This window comes from Sapajus apella, unplaced genomic scaffold (genome assembly GCF_009761245.1).
Source record: "Sapajus apella isolate SASKATOON/1434 unplaced genomic scaffold, GSC_monkey_1.0 scaffold447, whole genome shotgun sequence".
Taxonomy (NCBI): domain Eukaryota; kingdom Metazoa; phylum Chordata; class Mammalia; order Primates; family Cebidae; genus Sapajus; species Sapajus apella.
In genome coordinates this window covers 1-24,762 of record NW_022437383.1, presented here as the reverse complement: position 1 = coordinate 24,762, position 24,762 = coordinate 1, and the positions used below count along the sequence as shown (strand labels likewise).

Sequence of the window (24,762 nt, the reverse complement as noted above, 5' to 3'; positions counted from 1 at the left end):
TTTAGTAGAGACGGGGTTTCACCATGTTGACCAGGATGGTCTCGATCTCTTGACCTCGTGATCCACCCGCCTCGGCCTCCCAAAGTGCTGGGATTACAGGCTTGAGCCACCGTGCCCAGCCGGTTTGTTTGTATCTTTAATAGAAGTGGGGTTTCACCATATTGACCAGGCTAGTCTCGAACCCCTGATCTGCTCACATCAGCCTCCCAAAGTGCTGGGATTACAGGTGTGAGCCACCTTGCTCAGCCTCTAGCTGGAATCTTTTGTGGTTATTTCACCCCTTCCTGGCTTAGGCCCCTTTATCCTAAACCCGGTGACCCTAGGGAGCTTCTGGGATATTCAGAACTGGGTTTTTATTTATTTATTTATTTATGACGGAGTCTTGCTCTGGAGTGCAGTGGCACTATCTCGGCTCACTGCAACCTCTGCCTCCCAGGTTCAAGTGATTCTCCTGCCTCAGCCTTCCGAGTACCTGAGATTACAGGCGTTTGCCACAACACCCGGCTAATTTTTTGTATTTTTAGTAGAGCCGAGGTTTCACCATCTTGGCCAGGATAGTCTCAATCTCTTGACCTTGTGATCCACCCGCCTCGGCCTTCCAAAGTGCTGGGATTACAGGTGTGCGCCACCGCGCCCAGCTGGACCTGGATTCTTGACGGCAGTAGATGAGCACTAGGACTAACCTGGGCAACATAGCGAGATCCCTTCTCTATTAAAAAAAAAAAATTAGCCAGGTGTGGTGGCAGGTGTTTGTAGTCCCAGCCACTAGGGAGGCTGAGGCATGAGATTCACTTGAGTTTGGGAGGTGGAGGTTGCAGTGAGCAGAGATGGTACCACTGCACTCCAGCCAGGGTGATAGAGCTATACTGTCAACAACAAAAAAGAGGCCGGGCGCAGTGGCTCACGTCTGTAATCGCTGCACTTTGGGAGGCCGAGTTGGGTGGATCACTTGAGGTCAGGAGTTCAAGATCTGCCTGGCCAACATGGTGAAACCCCATCTCTGCTAAAAAATACCAAAATTAGCTGGGTGTGGCAGCATTCCCCTGTAGTCCCAGCTACTCAAGAGGCTGAGGCAGGAGAAATCGCTTGAAACCACCGGGTAGAGGTTGCAGTGAGCCGAGACCGCACCACTGCACTCCAGCCTCGGTGACAGAGCAGCAAGACTCCCTCTCAAAAAAAAAGGGCTGGGCGTAGTGGCTCACGCCTGTAATCCCAGCACTTTGGGAGGCCGAAGGGGGTGGATCACTTGAGGTCAGGAGTTGGAGACCACCCTGGCCAACATGGTGAAACCCCATCTTAAAAAAAAAAAAGAAAAGAAAAAAGAAAAACGCAGAGAGAAAGAGATAGAGAGCCTTCATGTGGGATTTTAAGCCTGGATAGCCGCGGGGGCTGTTGGGAAATGTAGCATGTAGCCCACCACGTGGGCTACCAGGTTGAGGGTCCATCTCTCATGAGACCTTGGAGCACCTCTTTCTGGGTTCTAAGCCTCTGCTACCCTTGTAGCTCTTGGGAGGTGTTGCCTTCTAGGTAAAAGGGATCCTTCTTTCTCAGGAGACCCCGGGACACTAGTCTTTGATTCTAAGTCTGCGCTGTTCCAGAAATTAGTGAGAAATCTAAGGCCTGGGTTTTGAGGAGACGGCTGGAGTGGAGACTTCACATCCCACGGGCCTCAGACCCCGTACACCTAGAAGATCTGAGCCTGCAGTGCCCTAGAAGCTCATGGGAGGTGTAGCACCAGCATTTTAACTCGCAGGTGGCAGGGACTGAAGATGGGCTAATCCTGGGAGCTCTTAGCAGGTGTATTACCACCATTCTGACTCCCCTGTCAGGGCACTTGGTTTCCCAGGGCACCGCGGGGTGCCTGGTCCGCTCCCTCAGGGGCTGACAGTCCACACGGCCTTTTGCCACCTCCGCAGGCGCTGGCTCAGCGGGAAGATATGGAGGAGCGGATCACGACGCTGGAGAAGCGCTATCTGAGTGCCCAGCGCGAGGCCACGTCTCTGCACGACGCCAACGACAAACTGGAGAACGAGTTGGCCAGCAAGGAGTCGCTGTACCGGCAGGTGGGGGCTCAGCCCGGGAGGGGCGATGGGGGCGGCGCCGGGGCCCAAGTAACCCAGCCTGTCCTCTCCCCTGCCTCTCCCTCCCTCAGAGTGAAGAGAAGAGCCGTCAGCTGGCCGAGTGGTTGGACGACGCCAAGCAGAAACTGCAGCAGACGCTGCAGAAGGCAGAGACCTTGCCGGAGATAGAGGCGCAGCTGGCGCAGCGCGTGGCGGCGCTCAACAAGGTGTGGGGACGGCTTGGGTTGGGGATGGGGCGGGGCCTTGCGTGGGGGAAGGGGTGGGGCCCAGAGGAGGTGGGACCGTGAATCTGGAAGGGTAAGAGCGAGGCCCGAAGCCTGGATTTGGGGGAAGAGGTGGGGTCCAGCGGACTGGGAAAGGGACAGAACTTAGAATGGGGAGAGCCTGGAGGTTTGCACGGAGGACGGATGCGAACCGGGTTCTCTAACCTGGACTGAAAGGACGGGTGGCCTGGGACCTGAGAGGGAAGGACCAGATCCTGAAAAAGTGGATTAGACGCAGGTGGGGCCTGAATCAGCGCTGCAGGGGAGGAGCCTGGCGCTTTGGGGGCGGGGCCTGGTGTCCATCCTTGGAGGAGGTGGGGCTCGGAGCCTGACTGATCCTGGAAGGGTAAAGTCACAGGCCATGGGTTCCATCCTCTAGGCCGAAGAACGTCATGGGAATTTTGAAGAGCGGCTTCGGCAGCTGGAGGCCCAGTTGGAAGAGAAGAATCAGGAGCTGCAGCGGGTGAGGGGGCAGAAGGCTGCATGGAGGGTGGGGCTTCGAGGCTGGGGCGGAGCTTAGTGGGGGTTGGGCGTGGCCCGGGGCTTAGAACAAGGGCTGTGCTCTGGGCGGGGTGGGCTTGAGCACCCCCGCCCCACTCTGCTATTCGCAGGCCAGGCAGCGGGAGAAGATGAACGACGACCACAATAAGCGGCTGTCCGAGACGGTGGACAAGCTGCTGAGCGAGTCCAACGAGCGCTTACAGCTTCACCTCAAGGAGCGCATGGGGGCGCTGGAGGAGAAGGTGCACCCCCACCCAGGACTGTGGGGGCTCGGAATTCTGGGACTACCTCTTGCTGGAACCCTGGGTCCTCAGGCCTTTCCCCCAGATCCGTTATTGGAGGCCTCCCTAAACCCCAGCATCTTGAGTTGGGCAGGCTTCTGTGCTCTATTGCGCAGACCGCTTTTTCACCTATTCTAGACGTTCCAAGAGCCGAATTCTGGGGAACCCATGCCTTGAGTCCTTGACTTTTCCCAAAGTCTCCAACCCCACGGGCCCCCAACCCTGAATGCTCTGAGACTGCACAGGATGTCGCATCCCGAGGCTCCTCTCCCCAGAAACATTGTAGCCCCTGCTCCCCTGAAACTCACCATTTGTCTCCATCTCATTCTTCCTGGGTCCCCTCAGGTCGATCTGTGCTCATAGGGAGCTGCCTGCAGCTCCAAGGGTGTGCCCACTTCAGGCCCCACCCCCTCACTTCACCTCTGTCCCCACAGAACTCTCTGAGTGAGGAGATTGCCAACATGAAGAAACTTCAGGATGAGCTGCTTCTAAACAAGGTAGGGTGCCCTGGGTGAACAGGAGGAGGATGTGGGGCAGAGGTTGCTGAGGCCGTGGTCCACAAGGCTGGCAGGGGCTGTTCCTCCCGGGTGGAGCAGATGCTAACCCCTACTCCTCCAACCCCGGCCCCCAGGAGCAGCTCTTGGCCGAAATGGAGCGGATGCAGATGGAGATCGACCAGCTGCGAGGAAGGCCGCCATCCTCCTACTCCAGGTGACAGCAACACTCCTGCCCTGCCTCTGCCACTGAGCCTTGTTGGCCAAGCTCCTCCCTTCTGATCCCCACTTCCTGTCCTCCCAAGACTTCCACTGACCCCTCTGCTTTTTTTTTTTTTTTTCCCAGACACAAGGTCTTACTCTGTCACCTAGGTTGGAGTGCAGTGGCACGATCCTGGCTCACTGCAACCTCCACCTCCCAAGTTCAACTAATTCTCATGCCTCAGCCTCCCAAGTAGCTGGAATTACAGGCGTGCGCCATCACAGCTGGCTAATTTTTGTAGTTTTAGTAGAGATGGGGTTTCGCCATGTTGGCCAGGCTGGTCTGGAGCCCCTGACCTTAAGTCATTCTCCACCTTGGCCTCCCAAAGTGCTGGGATTACAGGTGTGAGCCTCCATGCCTGGCCCCCTCTGATTTTTGACCCTGACTTCATTTTTTCTTTCTTTCTTTCTTTTGAGATGGAGTCTGGCTCTGTTGTCCAGGCTGGAGTGCAGTGGTGCAATCTCAGCTCACTGCAACCTCCACTTTGCTTGTTCAAGCACTTCTCCTGCCTCATCCTATGGAGTGTCTGGGATTACAGGTGCCCGCTACCATGTCGGGCTAATTTTTTTATTTTTAGTAGAGAGAGGGTTTCACCATGTTGGCCTCGTCTTGAACTCCAGACCTCAAGTGATCTGCCCACCTCAGCCTCCAAAAGTGCTGGGATTACTGGCCTGAGCCACTGAGCCCGACCCCTTGGCCCTGACTTTATGACCCCTGACCCTAGGTCTGTTTCTGCGACCCCTTACCTCTGTGCCCTTTTCCTGACCCCTTGGTCCCTGACTGCCTTCCTCATGCCCACAGGTCTCTCCCTGGCAGTGCCCTGGAGCTCCGTTACTCTCAGGCACCCACATTACCTTCTGGTGCCCACCTGGATCCCTATGTGGCTGGCAGTGGCCGGGCAGGCAAGAGGGGCCGCTGGTCGGGGGTCAAGGAGGAGACCTCCAAGGTTAGCAGCTGCATCTGGGGCCTGGACTGGGCAGGGCTTGGGCCGGCAGCGGTAGGAAGTGGAGCTAAATCCGTGGGGTTCTGGGAGGAAGCTGGGTTGAGAGGCAGGATCTCCTGGACTCACCCACTCACCCTTTCTTCTCTTCTTCCCCGCAATCATATCATCCCCTCTTGCCTGGATTTCTCCTCACATGGATGTACTGCCACCTGGTGAGAAACTGACAGTAATGATGAGACAGGGAGGGGCGTGTAGAATCCCAGAGTGGTCGGGGTTAGGTGAAGAACCTGAGCAGGCTGAGTCTTAGTAATCAGGGGAGGGGGTGGAGTCATGGGTGTGGGTGTGGCTAAGGTTTGTGGGAAGAAGAACAAGGACCTGCCAAGAGAGGAAGTTGGAGGCTGGGCATGGAGGCTCACAGGCCTGTAATCCCAACACTTGTGGGCGCTGAGGCAGGCAGATCACTTGAGGTCAGGAGTTCTAGAGCAGCCTGGCCAACGTGGCATCTCTACTAAAAATGCAAAAGTTAGCCGGGAGTGGTAGTGGGCGCCTGTAATCCCAGCTACTCAGGAGATTGAGGCAGAAGAATCGTTCGAACCTGGGAGGTGGAGGTTGCAGTGACCCAAGATCGTGCCACTGTGTTCCAGCCTGGGTGAAAGGGCGAGACTCTGTCTCAAAAAAAGAAAAAGAAATAGTGTTGGGCTGGGAAAAGCATTAGTGAGGTCGGACAAGGTTAGGGTTATGAGTGAAGACCCAGCGCCAGCCTTGGCCCCCGCCCACCTTATGTCCCTCTGTCCCCACACAGGGACAGGATTGGGAGCGATCTGCCCCTGCGGGCTCCATACCACCCCCGTTCCCTGGGGAGCTGGATGGCTCCGATGAGGAGGAGGCGGAGGGGATGTTTGGGGCGGAGCTGCTGTCCCCCAGTGGGCAGGCTGACGTGCAGACCCTGGCCATCATGCTTCAGGAGCAGCTGGAGGCCATCAACAAGGAGATCAAGTGAGCCGTGGCCCCGCCCCACCCCACCCTGCCCCACCTGAGCTGACTCCGTAGCCCTTCTGGCTCTGGAGATCCTGAAAACCTGAGTCCATCCCCTCTTACGCCATCAAGGAATTATTCCAGCCCAACACTTGTCCAGGCATCCCCTAGGATACACCTGGAAGTCTTCCATGTGGTTCCTATACATATATCCCCTGGCCAGTACTCACCAGTCCCCAACACACCAAAGACTGCATCCCAGAATACCCCAGTTCCACTCGATGCATCAAGAACCTTCCATTACCCCATGGATTTTGTGGCTTCACATAACCAGTGCCCAGAGTCTCCCACTACCCAAGAATCTCAAGACAACACAAGGTTCCCAAACCCTAACACCAAGAATCTCATCCTAACACATTAATCAATACCTTCAGCTCCATATACCAAGAATTTTTAATATAAAGAAGTCCCCCACTGGGTGCAGTGGCTCACGCCTATAATCCCAGCACTTTGAGAGGCCGAGGCAGGCAGATCACCTGAGGTCAGGAGTTTGAGACCAGCCTGGCTAACGTGGTGAAACCCCGTTTCTACTAAAAATACAACAAATTAGCTGGGCGTGGTGGCACATGCCTGTGATCCCAGCTACTCCAGTGGCTGACGCAGGAGAATCACTTGAACCTGGGAGGCAGAGGTTGCAGTGAGCCAAGATCGTGCCACTGCCCTTCAGCCTGAGCAACAAGAGCGAAACTCCATCTCAAAGAAAAAAGTCCCCAACTTATTAAGAAGCCCTCAGTGATGTAAAGTCTACCTGGATTCACCAGCAATGTCCATAGTCGGCAATTCTTCTACGACACACTCCCCAGGAGCCTGCGGCAAATATACCAACGTGACACGTGACCGCTGCCTTCCATCCACACTGACTTGATGTTCCATTCTCACATACTGAAAGACTCCATCCCCTTCCCAGATCCTGGATTAACCCGAGTCCCTGATCTCACACTGTTGCTGTTATGACTTTGCTCTTGCAGACAATCTTGAACTTGACCTTTTTTCCATAGTAATCCCTTCATGATTTTCCAAACCACTTGGCAATCATATCAGGGCCACCCTGATGCAGATCCCGGTCACCTTGACAGCCCTAATCCCACCATGACTTCCTGAGACTATCATGACCCCTTGACTCTCCTTGAGCCTGGGAGGCCTTCGGAAACCCACCGAGGCCCTCTGACGTCATTGCCCCTTCCCCAGAATGCCCCTTCTGGCCCACTGTCCTTCTGGATCCTCTGTCCCTCTGTCTGCTGCAGCTCCTTACCCTATTTCCCCTATTTTCCTCCACAGGCTGATCCAGGAGGAGAAGGAAACAACAGAACAGAGGGCAGAGGAGCTGGAGAGCCGGGTGTCCAGCTCTGGCCTGGACTCATTGGGCCGCTACCGCAGCAGCTGCTCCCTGCCTCCCTCTCTCACCACCTCTACCCTCGCCAGCCCCTCCCCTCCCAGCTCTGGCCACTCAACACCCCGCCTGGCACCCCCTAGCCCTGCCCGTGAGGGCACCGACAAGGCTGTGAGTGTCCCGAAGCCTCCTGGCCTGGTGGGGGGAAGGGAAGAGGTCAGAAGCAGGGCTCCCCAGAGAACAGCAATGATAACCCCTCCCACCAGTGGTTTTCCAAAGCAACCTTAGCTTTCCCTAAAGGTTCAAACTCAAAGGGCAAAGGCAAGGCTGAGTCACTGGGTTCTTGAACCCTAACTTTTGCTTTAGTCGGTTCTGGTCTACTTTTATTTCTTATGCGTCAAGTTTCTGCATAGGATTAAAAAAAAAAAAGGTTGGGCACAGTGGCTCATGCCTGTAATCCCAGCACTTTGGGAGGCCAATGCAGGTGGATCACGAGGAGTTCAAGACCAAGCTGGTGAAAGCCTGCCTCTACTAAAACAAAACATTAGCTGGGCATGGTGGCAGGTGCCTGTAATCCCAGCTACTCCGGAGGCTGAGGCAGAGAACTGCTTGAACCTGGGGGGTGCAGGTTGCAGTGAGCCGAGATTGCACCATTGCACTCCAGCCCCTGGGTGACAGAGCAAGACAACATGCATTTGAGAACTACAAATTAGATCCTTAGAACTGACCTTTGAGGACGGCAAAGAGATATTGGCCCTATTTTACTCTCTTAAATTCAGCTTTCCTGTATCCAGAACCTGTGACTCACTAGCTTTCTTTGAGGCCAAGCATTTCGTGATCCCGACAACAGAAGTGAAGATACTACACATGTGAGCTTGTCAAGCTCCAGGGGACCTACAGTCATCGCCTTTCTGCAACTCAGGCTGGGTGTGGTGGTTCATGCCTGTAATCCCAGCACTTTGGGAGGCCAAGGCAGGTGGATCACCTGAGGTCAGGAGTTTGAGACCAGCCTGGCAAATATGGTGAAACCTCATCTCTACTAAATACAAAAAAATTACAGGCATGTGGTGGCACATGCCTGTAATCCCAGCTACTCAGGAGGCTAAGGCAGGAGAATCTCTTGAACCCAAAGGGCAGAGGTTGCAGTGAACCGAGATTGTGCCATTGCACTCCATCCTGGGCAACAAGAACGAAATTCCATCTCCAAAAAAAAAAAAAAGGCTTCTGCAACTCACCCTGACTTGAACTAGGCTACCTTTGGATACTGTGTTCTAAACCAGGGTCACCCCTCCACCCCTTAGTAGACATCCCAGTTAATAAGGAGCCCCCGACATGACTCCTTGAACTCAATCCAGCATCTGTGCCCTCTATCCTCAGAATCATGTCCCTAAGGAGGAAGCTGGAGCTCCACGAGGGGAGGGACCGGCCATCCCAGGAGACACCCCACCACCCACTCCCCGCTCTGCTCGTCTTGAAAGAATGACCCAGGCCTTGGCACTGCAGGCGGGGTCCCTGGAAGATGGAGGACCCTCACGGGGAAGGTCAGCAGGGACAAGGGATAGGGACAGGGAAAGGCTTGGAAAGATGAGAAGGGAGCGGACAAGGACTTGGGAGGAGAGGGGGCATCCCAGCCAGGATATGCTCTCATTCGCTCCTGCTTTCCCAGTGAGGGCACCCCAGATTCCCTGCACAAAGCTCCCAAGAAGAAGAGCATCAAGTCATCCATAGGCCGCCTCTTTGGCAAGAAAGAGAAGGGACGAATGGGGCCCCCAGGCCGGGAGAGCTCTTCTCTGGGTGAGTGCCTCTCCAACCCTTCCCTCCTTTGTTCCTGCCTCTCTTCCTCCCTCCCTTTCTTTCTTCTTTGAATATTCATTTGACATTCATTCATGTCTTCATTCATTTAGCGATTCATTTAGAATTTGGAAGGAACACAGCTTACCAAGGTAGACAGGAGGAGGAGGGAAACGGAGAGGGCACTCTGGGGCCTGCTTGGGTGACTGGGTGGGTAAATGAACTTACTTGATCTACCTATTTTTTGTTGTTGTTTTTTCTGTTTCTTTTTCTTTCTTTTTCTTTTGAGACCAAGTTTTACTCTGTTGCCCAGGCTGGAGTGCAGTGGCACAATCTTGGCTCACGGGAACCTCCACCTCCCGGGTTCAAGCGATTCTCCTGCCTCAGCCTCTTGAGCAGCTGCGAATACAGGCGCGCAATACCACACCTGGCTGATTTTTTGTTTCACCATGGTGGCCATGCTGGTCTTGAACTTCTGACCTGGGGTGATCCACCCGCCTTGGCCTCCCAAAGTGCTGGGATTACCAAGTCATTTCCCTACTTTTTTTTTTTTTTTTTTTGAGACGGAGTTTTGCTCTTATTCCCAGGCTGGAGTGCAATGGTGTGATCTCAGTTCACCGCAACCTCCACTTCCTGGCTTCAAGTGATTTTCCTGCCTTAGCCTCCCGAGTAGCTGGGATTACAGGCGTGTGCCCCCATGCCTGGCTACTTCTGTATTTTTAGTAGAGACAGGGGTTTCTCTATGTTGATCAGGCTGGTCTCGAACTTCTGATGTCAGGTGATCCTCCTGCCTCAGCCTCCCAAACTACTGGGATTACAGGCATGAGCCACCACCCTGGCCATTTACCTATTTTTTAAATAGAGGAAGAGGGTGGGGCGTCTTCAAGCAGGGCGCCGTCCTGTGGTGTCCTGGAGCCTGCTTGTGCTGGCTCAGGAGACCCGCCATTTCAGGAGTTGGCTGACATCACACTGGTAGGTTGAAATTTGCCATGGTGGGATTGTCTACACCGTGGAAATTGGCAAATATACAAATCAGGGATACCCTCTGCCTCCCCAAGGAGTCAGTTAGGCATTTCCAGCACACACTGCCACCTTACCAAGGCCAGCCCAGTGCATCCAGATGGATTTGGGGGATGTCTCCAATTCATTGGCGCTTCTGTCTGGGTTTATCACTTCCTTGTTGTGGCCTCACTCCCTACTCCCTCAGGACCTCTGCCTTTCTGGCTATTTTCCTCATCACCTCCAGCATGAAAGAGTCTGCCTCCCCACTGAGATTTTTCCAAATTTCTACCCCTCCCTGCCTCCAGCTGGAACACCCTCAGATGAGACACTGGCCACTGACCCTCTGGGACTAGCCAAGCTGACAGGCCCAGGAGACAAGGACCGAAGGAACAAGAGGAAGTGAGTGTGTGTGTGTGTGTGTGTGTGTGTGCGCGCGTGTGCACGCAGGGGTAGTTGTAGTGAACAGAAATGACAATTCAATACTGGAAGTGGGTATCCGTGATTCTGAACTTGCTGACCTGGAAATCTAGGAACTCCTAGAATTTTTCTTTATTTTCTCTCAAAATTTTTTAAAAATTATTATTATTATTGTTATTATTTTGAGACAGAGTCTCACTCTGTCGCCCAGGCTGGAGTGCAGTGGTGCATCCTCGGCTCACTGCAACCTCCACTTCCTGGGTTCAAGCAATTCTCCTGCCTCGGACTCTCAAATTGCTGGGACTACAGATGCGTACCACCATGGCCAGCTAATTTTTGTATTTTTAGTAGAGACGGGGTTTCACCATGTTGTCCAGGCTGGTCTTGTTCTCTTGAACTCATGATCTGCCCACCTCGGCCTCCCAAATTGCTGGGATTACAGGTGTGAGCCACTGCGTCCTGCTGGTTTCCTTCTTTCATTTTTTCTCTCTTTTGATAGGGGTTGGTGGGGAGAGGAATAACAGATTCACATGTATTTTTGACCTTCTGCTACGTTTTTTTTTTTTTTTTTTTAATAGACGGGGTTTCACCACGTTGGTCAGGCTGGTCTTGAACTCCCGACCTCAGGTGATGCGCCCGTCTTGGCCTCAAAAGTGCTTGGATTACAGGCGTGAGCCACTACGCTCAGACTTTTTCTTTTTTTTTTCTTTTCTTTTTTTTAATAGGACCTTCTGCTATGTTTTATATGTTCATAAAACGCGCGCACGCGCGCGTGTGTGTGTGTGTGTGTGTGTGTGTGTGTGTGTGTGTGTGTGTGGTGGTGGTGGTGGTGATGGGGGCCATCCACAAGGCAGGGCTGTCTCCACCCCTGACAGCTTCTGTCCCGGCCCCTTCACCCCCACAGGCATGAGCTTCTGGAGGAAGCCTGCCGCCAGGGCCTGCCTTTTGCTGCCTGGGACGGGCCCACCGTGGTGTCCTGGCTAGAGGTACTGGGGCCCAGAAATGCTCTGACTGTTGGTCCCCAACCCCTCGGACCGCCCCAGTGGTAGGGGCTGCCTGGTCCTCCTGGCACCACCCTGCTTCTAGCCCAGAGGTGGGGTGGCCATGGGCTGGGCAGGTGAGGACCCGGGAGGGCTGATCTTCCTGTTCATCTAAACAGCTTCTTTCTCCTTCCCCTTCCACCCCTGCCGCTCTGGCCTTGTCCACCTGGGTCATGGTCTCCTGTCGCTCTCTCTACTCTCTCTTTCTGGATTCTCTGTCTCTATTTTTCGGCATCTCTGACCATGCTTTTGTCATTCCCCATATTTCTTCTCTTGTCTCCGATGGCCCTGCTGACGTCTGTCTCCCCCTTCCTGTCTCTCCCCACCCTCTTTTTCTCCGTCCCCTCCGCACTGCACCCCCCATTTGTCTCCCTCGGACTCTTCCTCATCTTGTCCACGTGTCTTCCTTGTCCTGTTTTTTCTCCCTGTGAACTTTCCTGCGCATCTGTTTCGCCTCCCCTTGCCTGTCCCCACCTGCCTGTCCCCCCATCTCTCTGGTTTTCTCCTCCTCTGTCCCCTCTGTCCCCTCTGTCCCTCTGTCCCTCTGCTGCAGCTGTGGGTAGGCATGCCTGCCTGGTATGTGGCCGCCTGCCGGGCCAATGTCAAGAGCGGTGCCATCATGGCCAACCTGTCAGACACAGAGATCCAGCGTGAGATCGGCATCAGCAACCCGCTGCACCGACTCAAGCTACGCCTAGCCATCCAGGAGATGGTCTCGCTCACCTCGCCCTCGGCCCCTGCCTCCTCCCGCACCGTGAGTGTCCGGCGGCCAATCCCAGCCTTCGCTTCCTCAGGGCCCCGCCTCTTTTCCCTCAGTCTAGCCAATCCTGGGCCTGCTCACTCCAGCTGTGTCCCACGACCCACGACCCTGCTTCCCATTGGTTCTCAGCCCCCTCAGGCTCCCGTTTGCTCCCAACTCCACCTGTGGTCCACGTGGCCCCTTCCCTGACTCTCCCTCTCCTCGGCATTTGCTGTCCCACTCAAATGTCACCACCTCCAAGAAGCCTTCCTTAAGTCATCAGCTAAACTAGTTTCCTTTATCATTCTAGCACATCAGCACCTTCTAATTTTCCCCATAGCATTTATTGCCTTCTAATTATTTTATCGTTTTCGTTCCAACTTTTTATTACAAGAAATTTCAAACATACAGAAAATCATGTGTACCCAGTTCAGCAATTCTCAACCCTTTGCTGTACTTACTCTGTTGTGTATGTTCAGTGGGGGGACTGGAAAGTACGGGTTGAGTATCCCTTAGCTGAAATACGTGGGACAAGAAGTGTTTAGAATTTGTGATTTTAAAGTTTTTTTGGGAATATTTGCAAATAAATGAAATATCTTGGGGATGGAAGCCAAATCTAAACATGAAATTCATTTATGTTTCATATGCATCTCATACACATGCCTAAAGGGAATTTTATTATACAACATTTTAAATAACTTTGTGCATGAAACAAAGTTTTGACTGCATTTTAATTGTGACCAGATGGGGGATTTTCCTCTTGTGGCCTCATGTCAGCACTTAAGAAGTTTAGGGCCAAGTGCCATGGCTCACACCTGTAATTCCAGCCTTTTGGGAGGCCGTAGGTGGCTGATCTCTTGAGCCCAGGAATTCGACAGCAGCCGGACAACATGTCGAAACTCCGTCTCTACTAAATGTAGGGCTGAGGGCCCCACAGGGTCGTGGGGTGAGCCTTATGCTGTGCTAAGGCACAGGATCCAAGAAATAAAGAGACAGGACACAGAAGTACAAAGAAAATGCACCTGGGCTCGGGGGGGCCACGCCACCTATGAGCGGTGTCAGGAGAGACCCCGAGTGTCCAGAAGCATGAGTATCTATTGTGCATAGGTTAGGGGGCAGGGCAGTGAGTGAAATCATCTTTAAGGATAGTGATAGGGTCGTGAGCAATAAAACATGGGGTCCACCCCCATTAGGTAACCTAGGCTGGGAGGTGGACAGTGCGTAGCAAGGGGCCCATTCCCATGAAGGCAGGGGCCGTGTGCAGTAAGGGGTCCACCCCCATTAGGTCACCGAGGCTTGAAGGTGGGCTGTGCAGTGAAGACGGTGCAGTGTGCAATACTTTTATCTACGGGAAACTACTTCTAAGAAGATTTATAGGAGGATGCTTTAAGTACATAGCACTGACAGAGCTGTCAAGGTTACCACCACCTGCTGGCAGCTTCCAATGGGTTCTATGGGAAGATGCTTTTCAAGCAGCACAGTAGCAAGAACTGATAAAGTTCACAGTCACCAAGGTGGATTGCCGTTCTGAGGGCAGCCTTCCGCAAGAACTGGAGCAAGGTCCTACAACTCCTTTATCGGGAGGAGTGGCTCTCGCCCCAAGCCTGCCATACAGCGGGTATCTTTACGATACTGAACGCTGCCGCCTGGGCCATGGATTCTTGTCCTGGTATAACTGTTTTTCCCTTAAATCATGCTCTGCACTGTGTCTGCTCTAGGCATTCCTCCAATTATAAGCTGCTTATTCCTTAATTCATGCTCTGTACTGTGTCCACTCTAGGCATTCCACCGATTATGAACTAAGATATAATTATAAGTATATATGTAGGGAAATATTCTTTTTTTTTCTTTTTTAATTTTTTTTTTTTTTTTTTAAAGATGGGGTTTCACCATGATGGCCAGGCTGGTCTTGAACTCCTGACCTCAGGTGATCCACCCACCTCAGCCTCCCAAAGTGCTAGGATTACAGGCGTGAGCCACTGTGCCCTACTGGGAAATATTCTTTAGGCACTCATACTATCAACTATTATATGATTATATATAGAGGATTATATAAAGGGATTCTTCAAGCCCTATTTCTATAAACTAATATATGATTATGTAAAGGATTATATAAAAGGAAATAGCTGAGTAGTAACACTATAAAGTGAGATATTCTTCAAGCCCTAACTGTGCCAGGGTTCTGCTTAGCTCTCATTCCTCTGTGCCTATGTGGGGGGTTACCCACACTAAAAATACAAAAATTAGGGCAGGTGTGGTGGCTCGCGCCTTCTGGAGGCCAAGGCAGGCAGATCATGAGGTCAGGAGATCGAGATCATCATGGCTAACACGGTGAAACCCCCCCTCTCTACTAAAAATACAAAAATTAGCTGGGTGTAGTGGCATGTGTCTGCAGTCTTAGCTACTCCGGAGGCTGAGGCAGGAGAATCAGTGAACCCAGGAGGCGGAGGTTGCAGTGAGCCAAGATCGAGCCACTGCACTCCAGCCTGAGTGACAAAGCAAGAGTCTGTCTCAAACAAACAAAAGACAACAACAAAAAAAAACCCCAAAATTAGTTGGGCATGGTGGCTCATACCTGTAGTCCCAGCTACTAGGGAGGCTGAGGTGGGAGGATCCTTTGAGCTCAGGAGGTCAAGGCTGCAGTGAGCTGTGATCGTCCCACTATACTCCAGCCTGGATGACAGAGAAAATCTGCGTCCAAAAAAAAAAAATTTAGAATTTTGGGGCATTTTGGATTTTAGATTTTCAGATTGGGGATTCTCACAGACCTATGCTTGAATGTAATTTGAGGATATCATAACAGTTTAGCCCCCAAAATTACTTTAGTGGGTCTTTTTCTTCCTCATAAACACCACATCCTTTATTACACGTAAGGGCATTTGCATTGTTAATTTTCTTTTTTTTTTTTTTTTTTTTTTTTTTGAGACAGAGTTTTGCTCTTGTTGCCCAGGCTGGAGCACAGTGGTGCAATGTTGGCTCACTGCAGCCTTCACCTGTCAGGTTCAAGTGCTTCTCCTGCCTCAGCCTCCCGAGCAGCTGTGTTGAAAGGCATGCACCACCATGCCTGGCTAATTTTGTATTTTTAGTAGAGACGGGGTTTCTCCATGTTGGTCAGGCTGGTCTCAAACTCCTGACCTCAAGTAATCCGCCTGCCTTGGCCTCCCAAAGTGCTGGGATTACATGTAGGAGCCACTGTACCTGGCCTAATTTTTGTATTTTTAGTAGAGATGGGGTTTCATCATGCTGGCCAGGCTGGTCTTGAGCTCCTGACCTCAGGTGATCTACCTGCCTCCACCTCCCAAAGTGCTAGGGTTACAGGTGTAAACCCACCGTGCTCAGCCTAATTTTTGTATTTTTAGTAGAGACGGGGTTTCACCACGTTGGCCAAGCTGGTCTCAAACTCCAAAAGTAATGTGCCCACTTCAGCGTCCCAAAGTGCTGGGACTACAGGTGTGAGCCACCGTGCCCAGCCACAGTTGTTAATTTCATCTACTATTCAGTCTCTATTCAAATTTCCCCAACATACTTACAATATGTTGATCGTTTCTCCCTCACTGTGATGAAAAGGTCTGTTGTGCCCCTTGCCATATCCCACACCTTACTAACGGTGACTGGTGACTGTGCCTGACACTCACCAGGAGATACATAAATGTTTTTATCCTTGCATAGATTTCTAACTCGTCGGCTTGTTGGGAGCAGTAGCTCAAAAAATGTGAAACTCCCCCACCCCTGAAATGTTGGCCCCATGACTGTGTCTGTGTCTGCCCCTGACTTCTGAATCTTCACTCTGTAATTCCGTGTGAGGTCAGCGAGGTGACATCATTTGCACAGGGCCACACAGCAAAATGCACAGCAGGGTCGCAATTCCAACCTGAATTTATTCAACTCCAAAGTCACGTTGCCTGGTACATGGCAGGTGCTGTATAAGGATCATTCGTTTTCTCTGTTACGGCTTGTCCCAGAAAGCAGGAGGGACATGAACGAATGGCCTAGAGCATAGGAGCCCACCCTCCTTCCTTTCCCCATTCGAAGCCCTCTCCCACCATCCATTAACACTCTCTGCCCCTCAGTCCACAGGAAACGTGTGGATGACACACGAGGAGATGGAGTCCCTTACAGCCACGACCAAGCCCGTGAGTGCCCCCTGCCGGCCGCCTTGGGGGTGGCACTAACCCTCTTTGGGGGTGGGGGCGGGGACAGAGTCTGTGGCCATCCCTAAGTCTGCTCCTTCCGTCCTCCTCTGCCTGCCCCTTAACTCACCCTTCTCTCTTCCTACTAACGGGTCAGGAGACCAAGGAGATCAGCTGGGAGCAGGTAGGGGGCGCGGGGCGGGGCGTGAGCGCATGAACAGGCTGTGCATGATGCATGGTTGCCCCTCCTCGGAGCCCTGCCCCTTCCTCACCAGAACATGCCATCATCCCCATGGCGGGGGGCGCCGTGCCGAGCTCTGGACTGTTCCATTATGGCTTGGTGGTGGGGAGGGTAGAGGGGATGCGATGTGGAAGCCCAGACTGTTGCATAGTCAGCCTAATGCATGAACCATTGCATAATCGCGGGTTGCGGGGGCTCTAAGGTGCTTCAGTTCTGTAGGTCAGGAGAGAGGAGCAGCCCGTGTCCCTATGTGGAGGGGGAGGGGGCTACGATGGATTGTTCAGTGTACCAGGGCCAAGGAGGAAGCATTGGTTGTGGTGGTGGTGAGGTAGCCAGGCTGGATGGAAGTTGGAGGGAAGGAGCTACACTTTGTTCTCAAGTAGCAAGAGGTGGCCGGGCACGGTGGCTCATGCCTGTAGTCCCAGTACTTTGGGAGGCCGAGGCAGGCGGATCACCTGAGGTTGGGAATTCGAGACCAGCCTGGCCAACATGGCAAAACCCCGTGTCTACTAAAAATACAAAAATTAGCTGGGCACGGTGGCGAGTGCCTGTAATCCCAGTTACTTGGGAGGCTGAGGCAGGAGACTTGCTTGAACCCGGGAGGCAGAGATTGCAGTGAGCAGAGATTGAGCCATTGCACTCCAGCCTGGGTGACACAGTGAGACTCTGTCTAAAGGGTGTGTTGGGGGGAACCAAGAGGCATGAACGCACTGTCCACGGAGGAATTATAGTGGATTGGTCTGTGATCATGGATCACATATTTCCAGCCAGGGGGAAGCATGGATTTTGTGCTGATGCTGAAAGCGGTGCGGGGCTTGGGACTCATCTGGAATGTTGTTCTGGGCCAGTTATAGCATTAGACTAGTATTGCAAAGGTGACGGCCCTTTCTTAGTGGGAGAGCTGCCCTGAAAGAATCCATTGCCCTGACTTGCGGGTGTAGCAATGTTGGACTGCAGTGAGACAGAATTAAAGCAGTGCTTCCCAAAATTTAATGTATAGTGTGGTGGCACGCACCTGTAGTCCCAGCTACTTGGAGGACTGAGGCAGGAGGATCGCTTGAGCCCAGAAAACCGAGGTCAACCTGGGCAACATAGCAAGACCCTGTCTCTAAAAAATAAACAAATACGGTCAGGTGCAGTGGCTCATGCCTATAGTCCCAGCACATTGGGAGGCTGAGGCGGCCAGATCCATTGAGGTCAGGAGTTCGAGACCATCCTGGCCAACATGGTGAAACCCCGTCTCTACTAAAAAATACAAAATCTCAGCTACTTGAACTCAGTACGGGGAGTGTGCAGTGAGACGAGATCGTGCCACAGTACTCCAGCCTGGGTGACAGAGCGAGATTCTGTCTCAAAAATAAATAAAGGCCGGGCGCGGTGGCTCAAACCTGTAATCCCAGCACTTTGGGAGGCCGAGGCGGGTGGATCACGAGGTCAAGAGATCGAGACCATCCTGGTCAACATGGTGAAACCCCGTCTCTACTAAAAATACAAAAAATCAGCTGGGCATGGTGGCGCATGCCTGTAATTCCAGCTACTCAGGAGGCTGAGGCAGGAGAATTGCCTGAACCCAGGAGGCGGAGGTTGCGGTGAGCCGAGATCACGCCATTGCACTCCAGCCTGGGTAACATGAGTGAAACTCCGTCTCAAAATAAATAAATAAATAAATAAATAAATAAATAAATAAATGAAAATAAAAAAATATAATGTATATTTCAAGTCACCTGAGGGTCTTGTGAAAATGCAGATACAGACTTCAGTAGGTGTGGAATAAGGTCTGAGATTCTGCTGTTCCACCAAGTCCACAGATGATGGTGACACTGCAGGTCTCAGGACTACTGTTTGAGTAGCCAAGAGTATATGCTGTCACAAAGGTCTGGAAGACGACTCTGCATCAGTCCGTTATCCTGAGCAGAGATGGGTCATTATCTTGCTATGGGGTGGGCAAAAAACCTTGGACTGGGGGGCTGGACTGTACCCCTCTCATGCACAGTGGGAAGGGGCCAAAGGGCCTGACTCCTCCCTCACCTGCCCATGGCCCCAGATCCTGGCATATGGCGACATGAACCACGAGTGGGTGGGGAACGACTGGCTGCCCAGCCTGGGGCTGCCCCAATACCGCAGCTACTTCATGGAGTCGCTGGTGGATGCCCGAATGTTAGATCACCTTAACAAGAAGGAGCTCCGGGGCCAACTCAAGATGGTGGACAGCTTCCACAGGTGGGGGCTGCCTGGTCAATGGGGATAGTCCAAAGGGAATCCCCGCCCCAGAGAGTCTTTGGCCAATGGGATTGGCCTTGGGAGATTCCTAGGCTTATCTTGGCCCTTTTAGCCTGGGTTCTCAGGATATCCTTACTCTGTGCCCCTTTCACCAATGCGATGGTCCACAGGAAAAGTTCATTCAGATCCTGAGACGGCTTGGCTAGTTAACCCCGTACCCCTTTCCAGGCTGGCCAATAGGAATTGCCTGTTGAAAATGCCTGACCTCCAGAGGGGGTCAACAGTCAATAGAACTGATCAGCTCTCTACCCTTTCCAAGAAGAGCATAGTCAGTGGGGAGGGACCTGTAGGAGCAGCAGCCAGGGGGATTGGAAGGCTCATCCGTGACTCCCCTTCCCCTGCTGCTCAGGGTGAGTCTACATTATGGGATTATGTGCCTGAAACGGCTCAACTACGACCGGAAGGACCTGGAGCGGAGGCGGGAAGAGAGTCAGACCCAGATCCGAGGTGAGTAGAGTGTAAGGGTCCCTCTGGGAGCCAGGTGGAGGTTGTGGAGCTGGATGGGGAGGAGACTGGGTCGGGGGGAGGCCGGAGAAGAAGATTGGCACGTGGAACCAGCGTAGGGGGCGTGGCCCGAAGAGAGGAAATGGAGGTGGGGGTATGGGCTAAACTGGACTTTCCAGGCCAAGGGACGGACACGGCTGAGGGTCCCTTCCATCCCCAGACGTGATGGTGTGGTCCAATGAGCGGGTCATGGGTTGGGTGTCCGGCCTCGGCCTGAAGGAATTCGCCACGAACCTCACGGAGAGCGGGGTACACGGGGCACTGCTCGCCCTGGACGAGACCTTCGACTACTCCGACCTGGCCTTGCTCCTGCAGATCCCCACGCAGAATGCACAGGTGAGCTGCCGCTCGGCCCGCAGCATGCTGGGCGTCCCCGCCTCGCAGACTGCACGCTCCAACCGCCCCCTCCACCTCCCCTTTCCAGGCCCGGCAGCTCCTGGAGAAGGAATTCAGCAACCTTATCTCCTTAGGCACAGACCGACGGCTGGACGAGGTGGGCGCTCTGCTCCCAGCGGCGCGCTGAGGGGGCGGGGCCTGGCTATTAACAAGTCACGGTTGGAGGCGGGGCCAGGAGAGGGGCGGGGTTAAGGGAGAGGTGAGACCCTGAGAAGGGTGGAGTCAAAGGAAGGGGCGGAGTCAGACGAGGCCCGAGTCCCTCACCGGCTGCCCGGCTCCTATACCTAGGACAGCGCCAAGTCCTTCAGCCGCTCCCCATCCTGGCGGAAGATGTTCCGGGAGAAGGACCTTCGAGGCGTAACTCCCGACTCAGCTGAGATGTTGCCCCCTAACTTTCGTTCGGCTGCAGCAGGAGCCCTGGGCTCTCCAGGTCTCCCTCTTCGCAAGCTGCAGCCAGAAGGTGGGGGGGCTCCCAAATGCGACAGCCCCTCCTCCCTTCCCTAGGGTGGGACATGGACCACCTCAGTAGTCTGGGTTCTGGAATGGCCTAGTCCTTTCTCCCCCCTGAGGAATGGACTGCTCCAACGTTCCGGACTCCCCATTCAGGATGGAATGGATGAATCCCACTCTCCCTTCCCAGGGCGGAGAGTGAACTCGCCCAAAGCGAGTTTGAGTCCTTGGCTGCAGGGAAGGGAGGGAAACCCACGTGGAGCCCGGCGAACGTTGTGACAGCGGGAGGGGGAGTCCAAAGGGAGGACTCCTGGAGAGGAACAGGGAGGGGGGAGCTCCAGGCTGAACCGCTGCTCGCTCTCCCTCCAGGCCAGACTTCTGGGAGTTCCCGGGCAGACGGCGTTTCGGTCCGGACCTATTCCTGCTAGTGTAGGATTCCAGGTGAGGACCGTGCTGGGCGACCTTGGGGGTGCGGGGCGGCACGGTGGGTCTTCACTGCTCCACGCGCTGCCCGGCGTCATGCAGGTGACCTCACTCGGACGGAAGGATCTTCCCGAAGCTGGGCTGTTCCCTCTCCTGCCCAGTGTGGCCTCGCCGGGGAGAGCGGGCGGGGGAGCTCGCGCCGAGGACTGGACCATCTGTACAGCCCAGCGGGACTTGCGAGCGCCCGCCTCGCACACGGCCGGGGCCTGGACCAAACCACACGAACTGTACTGAGAGGGGGAAGAAGCGGGCAGGAAGCAATCCCGCCCCAAACGTCCGCCTTCCTTTTCTCTACTTTGTAATTTATTGATCAGTTTCTGTTGGGAGACGGGTGTCCTTTACCCGCGGGAAGTGGGCGAGACTTCCCTCCCGGGCCGCATGCGGGGAGAGGCTGCCCCCTCCCCTTTTTCCTGCCCAGTCGCGGGGCCCAAGTCTTCCTTCTTCGTCCGCAAGGAGGGGAGGGGGGACTCGCTGCTACAAGCCTCGCCCCCTGTGCCACTCAGCCCCGCCCCGCCGCGTCCGGTCGCCGGTCCCCCGGGTCATCTGCGGGCGGGGTCCCCTCTCCCTCCCCCGTGTCTCGTGTCCCCGGGGCCTCACCGCCCCCAGTGCTGTGGCCATGTCCGTGCCCCGGGGGTAGGGGGCGCTGAAGTGCTCTCCCCCTTCCCCTCTGGCTCCGGGGTTTGCATGGGAGAATCCTCTTTCCACGATGCCGCTGGGCGACATGGCGTGGGGGCAGGGGGGTGGTGGGGGACCCCTCGCCCCCGACTCTCGGTCGGCCTCCCCGCCCCAGGCGTCACTCAGTGATCACGGGTAAAGAGAACTGTTTCAAAAAGCTCCCTTGTTGACTGATTTTTTGGGGTGCGGGGGGTTCAACTAACAACTTCGAGGAGCCAGGAGTCCAGGCCCCTCATCCCTCAAGTCTGGGTCCAGGTCCCTAGACCATACCCGCATTCCCTGATGCCCTGAGATTCTCAGACCCCACGTCTGACAATGGAGTTTCGGGAAGCACGTTTACTCAGAGAAATAAATATGGCTCGTGGAAAGGGGTTGGAAAGCAGGAGGAGGTACAACTGCGTCGCAGCCGCGCAGCTGGGTCAGGGTTCCGGTGTTTCCAGCATGTCCGCCAGGGCCCTGGAGAGGAGGACGCCAGAAGTTAGACAGCTGGTGTTCAAAGCTCACCCCAGGACGCTTAGAGATCATTAACCTGCCCATTCCATGGACGGGGAAGTGGAGTCCCAGAGCCATCCGTTAACTCATAGCGAGACAAGCACTTCTGTAAACTGGGCCTTTACACTCCCCCCAGCCCATACTTACTGATATAGGGAGGAGGAGAAATAGTCGACGTAGCTTCCTGTGGGAGAGCAGAGAAGAGAGGCTTGGGGAGTACTGCACGAGCAAAATTAGGGGGGCACTCAGTATGGCGTGCGAGATTAGTGCTAGCTCCACGCGCTTTTCCCTAATTCCTTCTTCAAACTGAATCATCTTCTACAGGACTCCTTTGGGGGCACGCCGCTTTTTCGTTCTGGGTGATTCCGTTATCCAGGGGCCTCGCCCCTTCGATTCCTACTTGAGTTGGCCTCGCCCATTGGGCTGTAGGCCCGCCCCTCAACCCTCCGCTGATTTCTGTCCCTTGGCTTCAGCAACTCCACCTGGGTTCCTTGGGCCAGGTCCCGACCCACGTGCTCACAGCCTTGGCCACGCCTCCCTTCTTGGCCCCGCCCACCAGCCTTCCGGGCCAGTCCCTCAGGCTTGGCTCCGCCCTCACCAGGATTCCCCACGCTGGTGAGGAATTCCCCAGGGCCTGGCCCCTGCCTCAGGTTTTTCCAGGGCCCCTCCCATGCTCACCTGGAGTGCAGACCGTTTCGCAGACAAGCGGGCAGAGATAACAGAACTGACAGTGCTGGGGGCGGGGGACAGGGAGAGAGACAATGAGCGTGCGGTGTGGCCGGGGGCGGAGCTAGGACGGGGCCGGGACCAAACCCGGACAGAGGCGAGCTCTAGGTTAAGGTTGGAGTCAGGATCGCTTGTGGAGTCAGGGTTGCATCAGGGGTAAAGGGTTGGGTCAGAGACCAGGATTTAGGGCTGGGGTCCTCAGAGGGTCCCGGTGCATCCTGAGGCCCAGTGGAGCCCTGAGTGTGAGGTGAGGTCTCACCTGGCACTGGTCACAGTGCTCACCCATGCTCTCCTCATCACAGTGACAGCTCTCGCATTCCGTGCAACGCTGCGGACCGGGGGAGCCTGGTTAGACGGAAACTCTAACCCCACTTGGGACACACCCGCCCCTGGACATTTCCCCAGACTCTACCCTCTGCAACTTCCGCCTCCCGGGTTCAAGCGATTCTCCTACCTCAGCCTCCCCAGCAACTGGGATTACAGGCGCATGCGACCACGCCCGGCTAATTTTTGTATTTTTAGTAGAGACAGAGATGAGGTTTCACTGTGTTGGCCAGGATGATCTCAATCTCTGACCTTGTGATCCACCCACCTCGGCCTCCCAAAGTGCTGGGATTACAGGTGTGAGCCGCCGCGCCCAGCCGACCCTACGCTGTTTACCTCTAACACTGAGCTCCGTATCTGCCCCCAAAACCAGCCTCTCTCCCCTCCCCTGCCCCTGGTTTTCTATCTCAAGGTGACCCCATGTCCCCCAGTCAGGGTGGGCTGGACTTCAGATACTCTCTCCACTCCCTCTCTCCCTATGCTCCCTCTGGCCGTTCAGCTCGCGTGCCGTCCCTCTTGCTCTCTGATTCTCTTTGCCACAGACCTCTGTCTCTGTCCCCACATCCTCAGATGCAGCTTACGTCTTGTCCTCTCCTTCCTGGACCATTGCTCCAGCCTCTTCCCCAGCCTCCAGCCTCCCGTCTCTCCTCACCTCACGTCCCTGCAGAAGTATCTCTTTCCACTCAGAACTGACCCTGGCTTGCTCTTACTCTGAGCCCTCCCACAGCACCACCCCAGGGCCCTGGGACAGATTCTGGGGACATCTTGGTGGGTGGATCTGGGCTGGGGACATACATTGCAGAAGGAGCAGTAGCCACACAGGGACCCTGGCTGGTAGTTCCCGTACTCCTGAGCATCCTGTGGACCTGTGGGGACAGGAGGGCAGCAGTGACCCAGGCTGACTCGGTTCCTCCCCACCCACACTGGGCTGGGCCATTTACCTGTGTCCTCACCGCTTTCCTCCTCACTGGAGGCACCTCCAGCCTCCTCTCTCCCCTCCAGTGGGTTGGGGATGATGGTGAAGGGGAGCTCATCTTCCTCCAGCCCCTCCTCCTTCTCTTCTTCCTCCTCCCTGTGGTCTGGGCTTTGTGGGGCCCCAACCTCAGCCCTCTCTTCCCTCCTCTCCTCTTCCTCCTCCTCCTCATCCTCCTCTTCTTCCTCCTCCTGGTTCAGGTGGAGGCCATGACCTTCCTCCTCATCCTCCTCATCTTCGTGGTCCTGGCTGCCATGGTGGTTGCCTTTCTCTTCCTGCTCTGAGCTGTCATCATCTTCCTCGTGGGAGCCGGGGTCCTCTTTCTCCTTTTCCTCCTCAGAATCATCCTCCCTCACATGGTTTCCATCCTTGACCGCTGTGTGTCCTGGGGGGTGATGGCTCATCTCTTCAATGGACTCTGCTTGACCATGGCCAGTTTCTTCATCTTGGTGGCTTTGCCTGTGGCTGGAGGCCTGGTGGCCCAGCTCAGCAGAGATGTCCTCATCTTCCCTGTGGACCCTGTGGTGGTGACGGTGAGGGACTTCTGTTTTATACTCCTCTGGGGCATCCTCCTCACCATTCTTGTGGCCTTCAGGTTGGTGGCTTGCAACATGGTGGCTGAACTGGACTATGATCTCCTCTTCTTCCTCCTCCTCCTCTGCAAGGCCATGGTGGACATGTTGGGGGCCCTGGCGCCAATGTTCAGTGAACATATCCTCATCTTCTTCCTCATCTCTGTGGCCTAGGTGCTCGTGGTCAGGGACATGATGGTGGTGTTTGCCTGACACAGCCTCATCCTCTTCCTTTCTGTGGCCTCGGGGCCTGTGGGCCTGGTGTCCATGCTCAGTGGAGATGTCATTATCATCATCATCATCGTCATTCTCATCTTCTTCGTGGCCTCGGTGCCTG

At 54.6% G+C, this 24,762-nt stretch overlaps 2 protein-coding genes across 3 annotated transcripts in view; one reads left to right on the top strand and one right to left on the bottom strand.

Annotated features, from left to right (window-relative positions):
- LOC116545925 (liprin-alpha-3) overlaps nt 1-21,498 on the top strand; it is a 32,691-nt gene extending 11,193 nt beyond the window's left edge. The window contains exons 8-30 of one of the 2 annotated variants that reach the window (XM_032272334.1): nt 1,917-2,063; nt 2,153-2,287; nt 2,724-2,807; nt 2,956-3,087; nt 3,561-3,623; nt 3,758-3,837; nt 4,684-4,828; nt 5,634-5,821; nt 7,139-7,361; nt 8,568-8,731; nt 8,857-8,984; nt 10,289-10,382; nt 11,305-11,386; nt 11,994-12,194; nt 16,250-16,312; nt 16,467-16,493; nt 18,595-18,770; nt 19,180-19,277; nt 19,495-19,670; nt 19,759-19,827; nt 20,019-20,190; nt 20,550-20,621; nt 20,706-21,498. In XM_032272334.1, coding sequence (XP_032128225.1) covers nt 1,917-2,063; nt 2,153-2,287; nt 2,724-2,807; nt 2,956-3,087; nt 3,561-3,623; nt 3,758-3,837; nt 4,684-4,828; nt 5,634-5,821; nt 7,139-7,361; nt 8,568-8,731; nt 8,857-8,984; nt 10,289-10,382; nt 11,305-11,386; nt 11,994-12,194; nt 16,250-16,312; nt 16,467-16,493; nt 18,595-18,770; nt 19,180-19,277; nt 19,495-19,670; nt 19,759-19,827; nt 20,019-20,190; nt 20,550-20,608 — 2,706 coding nt within the window. In that variant the 3' untranslated portion in view covers nt 20,609-20,621; nt 20,706-21,498. The remainder of the gene's footprint in view (nt 1-1,916; nt 2,064-2,152; nt 2,288-2,723; nt 2,808-2,955; nt 3,088-3,560; nt 3,624-3,757; nt 3,838-4,683; nt 4,829-5,633; nt 5,822-7,138; nt 7,362-8,567; nt 8,732-8,856; nt 8,985-10,288; nt 10,383-11,304; nt 11,387-11,993; nt 12,195-16,249; nt 16,313-16,466; nt 16,494-18,594; nt 18,771-19,179; nt 19,278-19,494; nt 19,671-19,758; nt 19,828-20,018; nt 20,191-20,549; nt 20,622-20,705) is intronic. The other variant, XM_032272335.1, reaches the window with a different exon arrangement.
- Nucleotides 21,499-21,658: 160 nt separating this feature from the next.
- On the bottom strand, nt 21,659-24,758 carry LOC116545921 (sarcoplasmic reticulum histidine-rich calcium-binding protein-like; the record flags this gene model as incomplete). The annotated part of the gene is made up of 6 exons (XM_032272328.1): nt 21,659-21,794; nt 21,978-22,014; nt 22,509-22,563; nt 22,816-22,884; nt 23,676-23,746; nt 23,822-24,758. Coding segments are annotated over 6 exons (1,206 nt in total), but the record flags the coding sequence as incomplete, so codon positions are not given.
- Between the last annotated feature and the right edge of the window lie 4 nt (nt 24,759-24,762).